The sequence below is a fragment of the Ovis aries genome, chromosome 2 (assembly GCF_016772045.2).
Source record: "Ovis aries strain OAR_USU_Benz2616 breed Rambouillet chromosome 2, ARS-UI_Ramb_v3.0, whole genome shotgun sequence".
Classification (NCBI taxonomy): Eukaryota; Metazoa; Chordata; class Mammalia; order Artiodactyla; family Bovidae; genus Ovis; species Ovis aries.
Window position 1 is genome coordinate 243,193,727 of NC_056055.1, and position 14,669 is coordinate 243,208,395.

At 48.7% G+C, this 14,669-nt stretch overlaps 1 protein-coding gene across 2 annotated transcripts in view; it reads left to right on the forward strand.

Annotated features, from left to right (window-relative positions):
* TCEA3 (transcription elongation factor A3) overlaps positions 1–12,225 on the forward strand; it is a 46,541-nt gene extending 34,316 nt beyond the window's left edge. The window contains exons 9-11 of one of the 2 annotated variants that reach the window (XM_060410682.1): positions 7,923–8,069; positions 9,543–9,614; positions 12,118–12,225. In XM_060410682.1, coding sequence (XP_060266665.1) covers positions 7,923–8,069; positions 9,543–9,614; positions 12,118–12,126 — 228 coding nt within the window. In that variant the 3' untranslated portion in view covers positions 12,127–12,225. Of the gene's footprint in view, positions 1–7,922; positions 8,070–9,542 lie in introns of both variants that reach the window. The other variant, XM_060410681.1, reaches the window with a different exon arrangement.
* Positions 12,226–14,669: the final 2,444 nt, after the last annotated feature.

The window sequence follows — 14,669 nt, forward strand, 5'->3', positions numbered from 1 at the left end:
GTGAAGTGGTATGGATGTGTGGTGTGTGTAGTTGATATAGTGTGCGTAGGTATGTGGTGTATGTGCTATATAACGTGCGCTGTGCTTGCTCAGTCGCTCAGTCGTGTCTTCCTCTGCAACCCCATGGACTGTAGCCCGCCAGGCTCCTCTGTCCATGGAATTTTCCAGACAAGAATTTTGGAATGGTTTTCCATACCTTTCTGCAGGGGATCTTCCTGACCCAGGGATCCAACCCATCTCCTGCATTGCAGGCAGATTCTTTACCAGCTGAGCCACAAGGGAAGCCCCCCCACCCCAGCTTTAGGATGAAAATGGGAAACCTGGCACAGGTGAACAAGCATTAACTTTTTGCTTAGTTTAAAATATCTTTTTTGGCCACTAACAACATATACCGAGGGTTACACATGCAACTTGGCTTAACAGTATCCTCTTTCCTTGTGAGGTGGCGCTGCAACTTAAATGGGAACCCAGCCTGCGTTTCCGTCTGTCTCTCACTCTGTGGCTCTGGGGTCCCTTTGCCTCTGTGTGTGAGTGTATCATAAGAATGCTATCATCAGAGTGTCTTACAGGCGGTTGCAGAGACATTGGGAAACCAGCCCTGGAAAACCAACAGCAAGGTGTAGACGTGAGTGTGAGCCAAGCCTGGCAAGTTCCCAGAAGCCGGAGGCTGGGACAGAGCTGGGTGCCTGAACTAGGACAAAGGCTCCAGAAGTCTCAGCAAAGTAACCAGCCAACTCTGGCCCCATCCAAGGACTATTCGCTAGAACAGGGCAAGAGAATCAGGTGATCAACAGGCCCAAGAAGAGGCTGACCAGGCCAAGGACAGCAAGCCAGGACCACACCAGGCCTCCCCAGGGACTGCCAGTGCCAGCCACCGAAGGGCCCCTGCCAGCAACCCAGGGAACAGAGGTCCAGCGGGCCTTCTTCTTGGGGTCAGCTTCTACTCTAGGCAGGAAATTTCTATAAGAAATAGAGGATCGGGGCTTCCCTGGTGGCTCAGTGGTAAAGAACCCACCTGCAATGCAGAAGCCATGGGTTTGATCCCTAATCCGGGAAGCTCCCTCAGGCTGAGGAGCAGCTAAGCCTGTGGGCCACAACTATTGAGCCTGCGCCCTAGGGCCCAGGAACCACAACTACTGAATCCTGTGTGCGCCCTAGAGCCCATGGCCTGCAGCAAGAGAAGCCACTGCAGTGAGAAGCCCAGGCACCACAATGGGAGAGTAGCCCTCACTCACCACAACTGGAGAAAAGCCTTCGTGACAACGAAGACCTAGCACAGCCAAAATAAAATAATGAAATACAGGATCATTTTTGCTCCAATAAGAAAAATAACAGCTTGGACTGCAAATAAAGCTGAGTGCTGAGGAATTGATACTTTTGAACTGTGGTGTTGGAGAAGACTCTTGAGAGTCTCTTGGACTGCAAGGAGATCCAACCAGTTCATTCTGAAGATCAGTCCTTGGAGGGACTGATATTGAAGCTGAAACTCCATTACTTTGGCCATCTGATGCAAAGAACTGACTCACTGGAAAAGACCCTGATGCTGGGAAAGATTGAGGACAGGAGAAGGGGATGACAGAAGATGAGATGGTTGGATGGCATCACCGACTTGATGGACATGAGGCTGAGTAAACTCTGGGAGTTTGTGACTGATAGGGAGGCCTGGCATGCTGCAGTCCCTGGGGTTGCAAAGAGTCAGACACGACTGAGCAACTGAAATAAACTGAACAGGACCATTGTTGCTCCAATAAGAAAAATAACAGCTTGGGGTTGGGCTGCCTGCTATGCTGTGGCTCAGAAGACAGGGGCTCCCATCAGAGAGAGCCTGGCGAAGTGGATCCCCATGTGTGACTGGCCATCCCTCTCTGCCTCCTGGGTCTCCCTAACTCCCTTTCTATATCTCTTTCCTGGTCCACCTGATGCCCTCATGCTTCCTTCGTCTGGCTTTTCCTCTCACATCCAGGTGGTTCAGAGAACGGGGTGGATTCTGAGATACCTGTTAGAACTGTTGAGTGGATACATTGACAGCCTGCAGGGAGAGGGGTTTTGTCTGCTCCCAGCATCAAGGCCAGTGCCTGCTGTGTCTTAAGTGCTCAACAAATATGTTTCAAATTCACCTTGTAGGTGACCTGAAGATCCAGTATCATCGCTTACTCCCCTCATTTTCAACCTTATTTTTCATATTACTGTACTGACTCCCAAGACGGGTGGGTCATGGTGGAGAGGTCTGACAGAATGTGGTCCACTGGAGAAGGGAATGGCAAACCACTTCAGTATTCTTGCCTTGAGAACCCCATGAACAGTATGAAAAGGCAAAATGATAGGATGCTGAAAGAGGAACTCCCCAGGTCAGTAGGTGCCCAACACGCTACTGGAGATCAGGGGAGAAATAACTCTAGAAAGAATGAAGGGATGGAGCCAAAGCAAAAACAATACCCAGCTGTGGATGTGACTGGTGATAGAAGCAAGGTCCGATGCTGTAAAGAGCAATATTGCATAGGAACCTGGAATGTCAGGCCCATGAATCAAGGCAAATTGGAAGTGGTCAAACAAGAGATGGCAAGAGTGAACGTCCACATTCTAGGAATCAGCGAACTAAAATAGACTGGAATGGGTGAATTTAACTCAGATGACCATTATATCTACTACTGCGGGCAGGAAACCCTCAGAAGAAATGGAGTAGCCATCATGGTCAACAAAAGAGTGCAAAATGTAGTACTTGGATGCAATCTCAAAAATGACAGAATGATCTCTGTTCGTTTCCAGGGCAAACCATTCAGTATCACAGTAATCCAAGTCTATGCCCCAGCTAGTAACGCTGAAGAAGCTGAAGTTGAACGGTTCTATGAAGACCAGCAAGACCTTTTAGAACTAACAACCCAAAAATATGTCCTTTTCATTATAGGGGATTGGAATGCAAAAGTAGGAAGTCAAGAAACATCTGGAGTAACAGGCAAATTTGGCCTTGGAATGCGGAATGAAGCAGGGCAAAGACTAATAGAGTTTTGCCAAGAAAATGCACTGGTCATAGCAAACACCCTCTTCCAACAACACAAGAGAAGACTCTACACATGGACATCACCAGATGGTCAACACTGAAATCAGATTGATTATATTCTGTGCCAAAGATGGAGAAGCTCTATACAGTCAACAAAAACAAGACCAGGAGCTGACTGTGGCTCAGATCATGAACTCCTTATTGCCAAATTCAGACTCAAATTGAAGAAAGTAGGGAAAACCGCTAGACCATTCAGGTATGACCTAAATCAAATCCCTTATGATTATACACTGGAAGTGAGAAATAAATTTAAGGGCCTAGATCTGATAGATAGAGTGCCTGATGAACAATGGAATGAGGTTCGTGACATTGTACAGGAGACAGGGATCAAGACCAACCCCATGGGAAAGAAATGCAAAAAAGCAAAATGTCTGTCTGGGGAGGCCTTACAAATAGCTGTGAAAAGAAGAGAGGCAAAAGGCAAAGGAGAAAAGGAAAGATATAAGCATCTGAATGCAGAGTTCCAAAGAATAGCAAGAAGAGATAAGAAAGTCTTCTTCAGAGATCAATGCAAAGAAATCGAGGAAAACAACAGAATGGGAAAGACTAGAGATCTCTTCAAGAAAATTAGAGATACCAAGGGAACATTTCACGCAAAGATGGGCTCAAAGGACAGAAATGGTCTGGACCTAACAGAAGATATTAAGATATTAAGAAGAGGTGGCAAGAATACACAGAAGAACTGTACAAAAACATCTTCACGACCCAGATAATCACGATGGTGTGATCACTCATCTAGAGCCAGACATCCTGGAATGTGAAGTCAAGTGGGCCTTAGAAAGCATCACTATGAACAAAGCTAGTGGGGGTGATGGAATTCCAGTGGAGCTATTTCAAATCCTGAAAGATGATGCTGTGAAAGTGCTGCACTCAATATGCCAGCAAATTTGGAAAACTCAGCAGTGGCCACAGGACTGGAAAAGGTCAGTTTTCATTCCAATCCCAAAGAAAGGCAATGCCAAAGAATGCTCAAACTACCGCACAATTGCACTCATCTCACATGCTAGTAAAGTAATGCTCAAAATTCTCCAAGCCAGGCTTCAGCAATATGTGAACTGTGAACTTCCTGATGTTCAAGCTGGTTTTAGAAAAGGCAGAGGAACCAGAGATCAAATTGCCAACATCCGCTGGATCATGGAAAAGCAAGAGAGTTGCAGAAAAACATCTATTTCTGCTTTATTGACTATGCCAAAGCCTTTGACTGTGTGGATCACAATAAACTGTGGAAAATTCTTCAAGAAATGGGCATACCAGACCACCTGACCTGCCTCTTGAGAAACCTGTATGCAGGTCTGGAGGCAACAGTTAGAACTGGACATGGAACAACAGACTGGTTCCAAATAGGAAAAGGAGTACGTCAAGGCTGTATATTGTCACTCTGCTTATTTAACTTCTATACAGAGTACATCATGAGAAATGCTGGACTGGAAGAAACACAAGGTGGAACCAAGATTTCCGGGAGAAACATCAATAACCTCAGATATGCAGATGACACCACCGTTATGGCAGAAAGTGAAGAGGAACTAAAAAGCCTCTTGATGAAAGTGAAAGAGGAGAGCGAAAAAGTTGGCTTAAAGCTCAACATTCAGAAAACGAAGATCATAGCATCCAGTCTCATCACTTCATGGGAAATAGATGGGGAAACAGTGGAAACAGTGTCAGACTTTATTTTTTGGGGCTCCAAAATCACTGCAGATGGTGACTGCAGCCATGAAGTTAAAAGACGCCTACTCCTTGGAAGAAAAGTTATGACCAACCTAGACAGCATCTTGAAAAGCAGAGACATTACTTTGCCGGCTAAGGTCAGTCTGGTCAAGGCTATCATTTTTCCTGTGGTCATGTATGGATGTGAGAGTTGGACTGTGAAGAAGGCTGAGTGCCGAAGAATTGATGCTTTTGAACTGTGGTGTTGGAGAAGACTCTTGAGAGTCCCTTGGACTGCAAGGAGATCCAACCAGTCCATTCTGAAGGAGATCAACCCTGGGATTTCTTTGGAAGGAATGATGCTAAAGCTGAAACTCCAGTACTTTGGCCACCTCATGTGAAGAGTTGACTCATGGAAAAGACCCTGATGCTGGGAGGGACTGGGGGCAGGAGGAGAAGGGGACGACAGAAGATGAGATGGCTGGATGGCATCACTGACTCGATGGATGTGAGCCTGAGTGAAGTCCAGGAGTTGGTGATGGACAGGGAGGCCTGGTGTGCTGCGATTCATGGGCTCACAAAGAGTTGGACACGACTGAGCGACTGAACTGAACTGAACTGTACTGACTCCATGTGTCTTTGATGTGCTTCCTAAATAAGGCAGGCAAAGATAAGTAAATGGATTGGTGAGTGGGTAGATTATTTTTTCCTGTTCTCTCTCTCTCTTTTAATTGAAGTTTTGTTGATTTCCTGGTCTGTTTCTTAGCTGGAACAGTCTGACCCTGGCCTGGTCTGCCACATTCCTCACCTTGAACCCACCCCAAATACCCTTCCCCAAACATGTTAGTCTTGTCCTCTGATCTCCCACATCTATTATTTTCTTCCTCTGGAATGTGCCATGCCCCTTGGGAAGTTGTGCTTATCTTTCAAGTCTGGTGAAGGCGTCAATTTCTTTAATGAGCCTCCCTGCCCCCAGGCAGTTAGCCACTAGTCAGGCTTTCCCTGCACTTTGCAGGCCTTTGCTTTAGTTCCAAAGACCCTAATGCTGGGAAGGATTGAGGGCAGGAGGAGAAGGGGATGACAGAGGATGACATGGTTGGATGGCATCACCGACTCAATGGACGAGTCTGAGCCAACTCTAGAAGTAGTGAAGGACAGGGAAGCCTGGTGTGCTGCAGTCCATGGGGTCGCAGAGTCAGACACCACTGAGCAACTGAACAACAACACTCTCTTGCAATCTTGGGTGAATGCTTGGCTCTTTGACTAGATATCATTACCTGGAGACAGGAACCAAATCTTATCTTAGTCCACAGGGCTTAGGGGCGGTGGTGGACTGTCTGTGCCTCCCAGCTCCAGAGAGACGATTGTGTGTAGCTGTTCCCAACTCTGCGTTCAGTTACCTCACATTCGTAGCTTGAAAGGCTGTGGTGGGATTGTTTACACCATGGAAATTGGTAGATGCTACAAATCAGCCACCTGCTGTGGCCAAAGCCAGTTCACCAGCATGTCAGTGCTATGAAAGGCATTCAAGAGATTCATATCCAATACACTTTGAAAGAACAAATATATTATGCTCTGGAAATCCCCCAACATTAAAGTCAGCTGCTTTTTGCTGATATAGCCTGAGGTTGACTTGTGGGCTTTCCCAGTGGCTCAGCAGGAAAGAATCCACCTGCAGGCAGGAGCTGCAGGAACTGTGGGTTCGATCCCTGGGCTGGAAAGAGCCTCTGGAGAAGGAAATGGCAACCCATTCCAGTTTTCTTACCTGGGAAATCCTAGGGACAGAAGAGCCTGGCAGGCTACGATCTGCGGGGTTGCAAAAAGTCAGATACAACTGAGCATGATGACTTGTTTTGTATATACCCCTGCCATTGGTTAGGACCTAGTCCTTGCATTTGACACAGTAGGAGTTAAGCATTCGTGTACACAGGATAACTTGGGGGCAGTAGTAAAAATGCATATTCCTGGGCCTGCCCTAGAGTTTTGGATTCATAGGAATCTGCATTTTATCAGGAAACACAATTGGTTATAATGCAGAAATCAGCACACAAAAATTGTTTGACCTCTGTGCCAACTCTGTTCTCCACGGTTTAAGGGGTCAGGCTAAATGGTAGTAATTAAAATGTTTAGCCAGTGCCAAATCCTCTTTTTTTTTTTTTTTTTTTTAAATTTGGTAAATGCCACAAGGTGTGTAGGATCTCAGCTTCCCGAGGAATGAACCTTGTCCACAGCAGTGAAAGCACCAAGTCCTAACCAGTGGACCACCAAGGAACTCCCCAGATTCTCTTTTAACATTAGGTTCCGGGAATTCCCTGGCAGTCCAGTGGTTAGCACTCCACACTTCCACTTCAGGGAGCATGGGTTCCATCCCTGGGCAGGAAACTAAGATTCTACATGCTATGTGCTGAAGCCAAAAAAAAAAAAATTAGCTTCAGCCATCTTCCTCCCCCTAAACCGAGGCTAACTAGAGCTCTCTCCAGCTTGAGTGTCTCCCTCTCTTCTGGAAGAAGGTCAAGGCAAGTCAGATGTCTAGGGAGATAGACAAAACAAAAGGGGAGGGCCTGAATAATGCAGAGACTGGGTGTCTACAGGGAGCTGACAAGAGATGGGAGGCTCTATTCTATAGGAACGTTATAGAAAAAGATGTTCCATGATGCAATCACAGTTGAGCAGTCAGTGGTGTGAACCTCAGGAGCCTCAGGTCCTGCTTGGGTGGGGTAGCCGCAGTAAGTTATAGAGAGTTGAGGCCAAGGTTCCCACCAGGCAGATTGGCCTGGCTGAACAGTGATCACAGCTCAGACAGGCTTTCAGTCAAGTCCAGCCTGGAAGGACAAGGGGAACATCACAGATCACAGGGTCAGTGGTCAAATAAGCTTAAGCAGGAAGGTTCAGGCAGGTTCCTGAGGTCCTTGGCTGGCGCTGTGAGCGCCAGAGCTGAGGAAATGTACGAGATCGTTGACTCTGGGTGGACGCTGTCTGTCTTGTGTTCTCCCATACTTGCCCTACTGTACTTGGCCTGGTCAGAGCCCGGGGTTTGACCTGCCACCCAGAGGCAGAATGGGGACTCCTCTGGTAAAGCCTTGCCCCAGCCAGGACAGGGCCAGGCTTCCCTCCAGTCCAGAATGTCCCCTTCCCTCTGTTCAAGCTCCATGAAACCCAGGTGTGGGGTAGGGCTCCTGGGGGCTCCCTAGCCCTGAAGGGCACACTCCTTTTTCTCCAGGAAATGGCCAGTGATGAGCTGAGGGAACTGAGGAACGCCATGACCCAAGAGGCCATCCGTGAGCACCAGATGGCTAAGACAGGCGGCACCACCACCGACCTCTTCCAGTGCAGCAAATGCAAAAAGAAGAACTGCACCTATAACCAGGTATGGCGTGGGGTCGGGGGACCAGAAAGAGCTGAGGGACAAGCCAGCAGGGAGAAGGGGCTGTAACGCTAGGCTGCGGAGAGGGGCACGTCTTGGTTCACCAGCATGATACATCTGTGGCTTCTAGAAAAGATGCAGAGAGAAGCACTCAGAGAGAAGCACCCAGATCTATGTGAGGTGCGACCAGATCTGTCCTGCAGCCAGCATAAGAAGGACCAGACCTACAGGGGGCACAGAACTTCTGCAGAGTCACAGATGGTTGGAAGAGAACTTGGCAGTAAAAACTCTGCTTCCTCACTTGACACACAGGGAGACTGAGGTCCAGAGGGGACAGGCTTTGTCTAAAGCGGCAAAGAGGGTTAGTGGCAGAGAGAATAATAAGCCCAGATCCAGACCTTTCTGCCTCCAGTCCAGCCAACTTGGTGGTAAAGCCTAAGGGCCTGAGCCCTGAGCCCTGAGGGTGAAGACCACTGCCCTGGCCTGGCCTCCTGTTTCTGGGTTACACATGCCCTTGAGGCACCAATATTCTTGGATTTGGATTAGTGCTCTGTTATTCTAGAACTCTATTCATTCCCCCATCTGCTTGTCAAGCAAGCCCCTGGGGACATGTGGCTGCAGCAGAAATACAGTAGTCAGCCCTGCCTTCCAGGAGTCCCTTGGAGAATTCCCATGCCGGAATCCAAAGATGTGTGTGCAGGTTCCTGCTCTCTGCAGAGTTCTCTCTCCTGGGGTGTCATTGCTCTGCAGTGACAAGGCCATGTTGTGCTGTGTCCTCCTGGCCCGCAGCTGGGCATGCTCATTAGCCAGGGACTCCCTCCCACCCCACAGACACCAGCTGACACCATTCACAGCTAAGAGTCTGCAAAGCCACAACTTGCTACATGTCATAGCCGTCCAGGGTGGGCTGCAGAAAATCAGAACAGCAGTTGTTAAATCCAGAAATGCCCGGGATTTGCTGGGGCAGACCTGGTTTCTGCACCTGGAGGGTCTAGTTAAAAGGATAAGAGACCAGAAAACAACACTGAATATCCCCCATGACCTTCAAATCCTCTTTCCTCTCCTGGCTTCCGTTCTTCCACCTGTAAAATGAAGAAGAAATGGAATGATCCCTAAGCGTGCTTCCAGCTCCGTTCTGATCCGAGAGGTACATCCAATAGGATGTGTTCATTTTTCCTGTAGGAGATGAGTCTTGAAGCAAGAGAAGAGAGATCAGTCAGTTCAGAACGATCAACAAGAAGAGTGCAGAGGTCAGGCTGAGCCAGTGAGATACTTGAAGGGAGCCGACAGGCCTGCGAGGAGAGAGGAAAATATATGCACACCCAGTGGAATGCTCAGTGATGAGGGCACTGCCAAAGTGGTGTGGGAATAACGGCGCCCACCTCTGCGATTTGACCTACTTCTATAGTGGGAGCCATGGCAGGTCCAAGAGCAGGGGGGTGATGTCACGAGTGGTCCCGCTCTCTTTTCTCTCAGGTGCAGACACGCAGCGCTGATGAGCCCATGACTACCTTTGTCTTATGCAACGAGTGTGGCAATCGCTGGAAGGTCTGTATGTCTGTATCTTTCTTCCTCCCCTGTCATCCTCAGGAGCTGCCCCACTTAAGAAGTAGTAGGCCCACAGCCCCAAATGGGGGCTGGCGGGGGGCGGTTTTGCCAGCCTGCACAGAGCAGGTCTGCAGAGCTGGAGATAGTGGTGCATTGTTGGGAAGGCAAGGCCAGAGGACACGTGTGTGCGTGTTTTCGTTTTGGAAAGCACCCAGCCAGGGTGGGGACAGTAGCCGGCATTTTATCACAGGATGGGCAAGTCTGTCATTTGAACACAGATGGAATCAGCCTCCTGAGATCCCAGGGGTTGCAGGGAGCGGGGGGGTGGGAAGGAAAAACAATAGCCCTCTGCACTTGGACCACACCTCTCTGCAAAGTGCTTCCACAGATGCTATTTCCTTTGAGCCCAGTCACAGCCAGGGAGGTGGGGACGACTGAGCCCTGTCAAACGGGCACTGCTCTCAAATGCACCCAGGTCATCCTCCCCTCCTAAGGCAGCTCTGGAAAAGCCTTACATTACCCCAGGCTGTAACCCAGGCAGCCCCAGCACCCACAAAAGCGGCAGTTTTGTTTCAGGCATGGGAGCCAAGCAAAGGCTGCTCCTGGAGTGCTCTTTCCCACCTCATCTTCTGAACCACCGAGTGTGGTCACATGATTAACGTCCCCTTCCAGTGCCGTCTGATTTGCATGCGTGCTGTGTGAGGTCTGGGTCACCGGGCAGCCAGTAGGTTGTAAGGTACTTAGCAAGGACTGAGCATGAGGCTGGGAGTCAGGAGCCCTGGTTTCCGTCTCCACTCTGCCCTACTCGCTGTGTGACCCTGAGCATGTCACCCACCTCCCTGAGCTAAAGGGTGATGCTAACACCTTTCTCCCGGGCTGATTATGAAGACTATCACATACACACACATGCTTTGCAGCAACTACGAGAAATGTTTCTTCATAATATTACTCTCACTTTGAGATGAGGAAATTAGCTATTGAAATGGTTAACGAGCATAAAGTCTCAGGGTTTGGAGCACGGAAAGACAGTGCTCCAAATTCCTGATCGATTGACCTTTCTATGACTTTATGAAGGGCCTTGATGGCCCTGGGGCCTCATAAGAACTGCCATGTTTTTTTATGGTAAAAGTCAGATGATTATGTATTTTCTTCTTTCATTCACCTGTTGAGCACTTAGAGGTGAAGCCAGGATAATGGCCTACTGGTTTCAAGCACGGGCTTGGGTATCAGGCTCAAATCCTAGCTTTATCACTCACAAAGTGACTTTGCCAAGTGCCCTGAACTCTCTAGGCCTGGATTTCCTCATCCATAAAATAAGGGTAGGAATATAGCCCACAGAGCTATTTTGAGGATTAGAGAAGGTAATACATGTAAAAAATTAACAGGGCCTCTGACAGCTTAAATGGTATCTTTGTCAAATTAGGGAAAGGTGTTCTTCCTCCAGATAGATGTAGCCTTGCACTTGGGTCCAGAACTTGGGAAACAGCAGGGATGGAGTTTCAGCCCAAACCTGCTCCTGTGGGGAGGCTCTCTTGTGAACAACCTGTACAACCACACAAAAAAGTCCTGAGCATATATGTGCCTGCTACATAGAAACCACCATTCTTATTATTCAGTTGTTACCTGTTAGTATTATGGGAACTTGCGAGTCATTTAACCTGTCTGAACTGCTTCTTTCCCTGTGAAAATGCAAGTATTATAATGGTGCTTATCTCACAGGGTAACTATGAGGAGGAAATGAGTTAATATATGTTAATACTGGTTAGCCCAGAGTAACTGCTCAATAAATAGGAGCTTTTGTGAGTGTTACTGTTGGGCAAAAGACATTATACATGCTCCAAACCCAGCTCCTCCTCCCTGATTCCCAGAGAGAAACTGGAATTTGGAAGTTGGAGAGGCAGGTCCCACTAGAGGTGGCAGCTACGTGGCTTCGGACAAAATTTCGAAGTAGTGTCTGCTGCCCTGTGGGATGCCTACTGTCTAACCAAGCTATGAGTAATAATCATGGTGATGTTTCTGACCATAAATTGAGAGCCCACCACATGTCCGGCATCAAATTTCCATTCATTGCTTGATTATCTTTTTCTTCACGGATCGGCATTATGGTCCCATTTTACAGATGAGTGATCTGTTCAGGGTTGCACCACTAATAGTGACAGGGCGGGGATCTGGACTGGTCTGTGTGGCTCCAGGCTTCCCAGGTGGCTCAGAGGTAAAGAATCTGCCTGCCAACGCAGGAGACGCAGGTTCGATCCCTGGGCTGGGAAGATCCCCTGGAGGAGGAAATGGCAACCCACTCCAGTGTTGCCTGAAAAATCCCATGGACTGAGGAGCCTGGCGGGCTATAGTCTACGGGGTCACAGAGTTAGACACTGAGTGAATGAACACAATCCTGCGTGGCTCCAGACCCCACCTCCCCTTTCACATCCCTTCCACGTGCCTTTACCCTCTTTGAGTGGTGCAAAGAAAGTTCTAAAACGCTGTTGCCTTCTTGGTTTTGTAGTTCTGCTGACAGAACCACCAACCGGGATTTCAGTGAACAAGGTGAGGAAGAACAGAGAGAAACCACCAAGCCCTTCGTAAACTGGAGAAAAATAAAAATTAAAATGAAGAGAGATGCTGAACTCTGAATGGGGCATTAGGGACCAGAGGGAGAATTCTTTTGCAAATTAATAATCATTTATCAATAGGGATGGCTTCCCAGGTGACTCAGTAGGTAAAGAATCCCCCTTTTGATTCAGGAGTTGCAGGAGACGCGGGTTCGATCCCTGGGTTGGGAAGATCTGCTGGAGGAGGAAATGGCAACCCACTCCAGTATTGTTGCCTGGAAAATTCCGCAGACAGAGGAGCCTGGTGGGCTTCAGTCAATGGGGTCACAAAGGGTTGGACACAGCTGAGCAGAGTACAGCAGGAGCACATTGATGGGCACCGGCTAATGGGGGAGGCTAACTGGGGTGTGATTCTAAGCCCATGTGGACAGACCTCTTGCGGAAACTCAAGACTTCAGAGCCCCAGAGCTAAGGTGCAGTATTTGACAGTAGCTGGCAGACCTTTGCTTTGAGTCCCTTCCCTCACATCTGAACCTCTCAGCCTTTTCTGAGTTGAAAAATACCAGACTGACTCAGATCTTACCCACTCCACTGTGAGTCACACGTGCGGAACAGTTGGCACACGGCATCACATTTGGCTAAGGCAGACATGACTTCCACACGGTGTAGGAAGATCTCTTCCCCCCCCTCATCTCTTCTCAAATGCTCTGGTCTTCCCTGTTCCTAGCTGATCTGGGGGCAGGGCTCTGAGGACTCCAGACCTGGTCCCTCTAGGCAGGCCATACATCATCTTGAGCTCAGGGTTTCTGAGTGAAGAAGCAGTGCCTGAGTTTGGCGGCCCCTGGGAGATCCTGAGCCTTGGAATACATCCAGGCCCAGGCAATGCGTTCCTCACCGCTCTGTTGTGGTCTGAGCTACAGAGGAAGTCTGCAGGGCACAAGGCCCCTGTTGTGCTTCTCCCACGATGAAGCTGGCTTGCTTTTTAAGCCAATAGGAAACTTGAGGCAAAGCTGGAAGCTTCTGAAAAAGCCCTGGGAGCAGGTCTGTGCATCTGTCCTGAGTCTCAGTCTCTCACTGTCCCTGGCCTTCCAGCGGCCCTGGGCTGAGCCTCCTGGACACTTGTTTCCTGAAATAGCTAACTCGTAAGAGCTTGTGAAGCAAAAAGAGGCTTCCCGGGTGGCTCAGTGGTAAAGAATCCACCTGCCAATGCAGGATACACAGCTTCGATCCCTGGGTCAGGAAGATCCCCTGGAGAAGGAAACGGCAGTCCACTCCAGTATTCTTGCCTGGGAAATCCCACTGTCAGAGGAGCTTGGCAGGCTATAGTCCCTGGGGTCGCAAAAAGTAGGACACCACTTAACGACTGAGCATGCAGAAGCTTGGGAACTCCTGGGAGCCTGGGCAAGTCCCTTAACCTCTGAGTCATTTGCTTACTCGTTAAAAATGGGAGTGGGCCTAGTGCCTGCTTCATAGCATTTCCATCTGCCTTGGGGCTCACTCTCAGGGCAGCTTTTTTGGGGTAACTTCAGCTCACGTTTCTTATGTGCCCTGGCATCATCCACTCTGGAATTTATTATCACTTTCCTCTTTCTATCCAACCGCCTCTTCCTATAGATGAAGCCTGTAAATAAACTGTGTACAGCCACCATCTCCAGCTTTTTAGTCAGATGTGGGATGGGTCCTTTGGGAAGATGGAAAATTCACTCACAGAAGATACAATACCCAAAGCTCATAAATATCAGATCCAAGACTGAAACTCTGGTCTTCTGCTTCCTGTCATTGTGCTCGAGGCTATGAGAGATGCAGGGCCAAACACAGTGCTCTGCCCCTACCTTCCAGGAACCCTCAGCCTGGCAGGGAAAGAAACCCACAGACACAGACTCCACACCAGATGGGATGATGGCATGTGATACATGCCTGAGGTATGGATATTACCTGCAGGAAGGCAGAGCAATGTTGCTTAAGATACCCAGGTACTTCTTCAACTGTAATAAGGGTGGGAATCCCCTGAGGATCATGTTAAAATACAGATATTTTGATTCAGTGGGTCTGGGGTGGATCCTGAGATTTTTTTCATTTCCAATAAGCTCCCAGGTGATTCCACCAACCACACTTTGAGTAGTCATGGTTGAGATATCTAGACTTTTCTCTGCAATATCTTAAGCCTCCCTCCAAATGTCTAGAAATCAAAAGCAGAGGGCTTCCCTTGTGGCTCAGTGGTAAAGAACCTCCCCGCCAATGCAGGAGACATGGGTTCGATCCCTTAGGTTTGATCCCTGATTTGGGAAGATTCCACATGCCATGGGGCAACTAAGCCTGTGCGCCACAACTATGGAGCCCACGTGCCCAGCTACTGAAGCCCAGGAGCCCTAGAGCTGGGGCCCTGCACCAAGAGAAGCCACCAGAAGGAGACCCCGCACACTGCAACTGGAGAGGAGCCCCGCTCTCCAAAAGTAAAGCCAGAGCAGCAAGGAAGACCCAGCACAGCCAAAATAAATAAATAAAA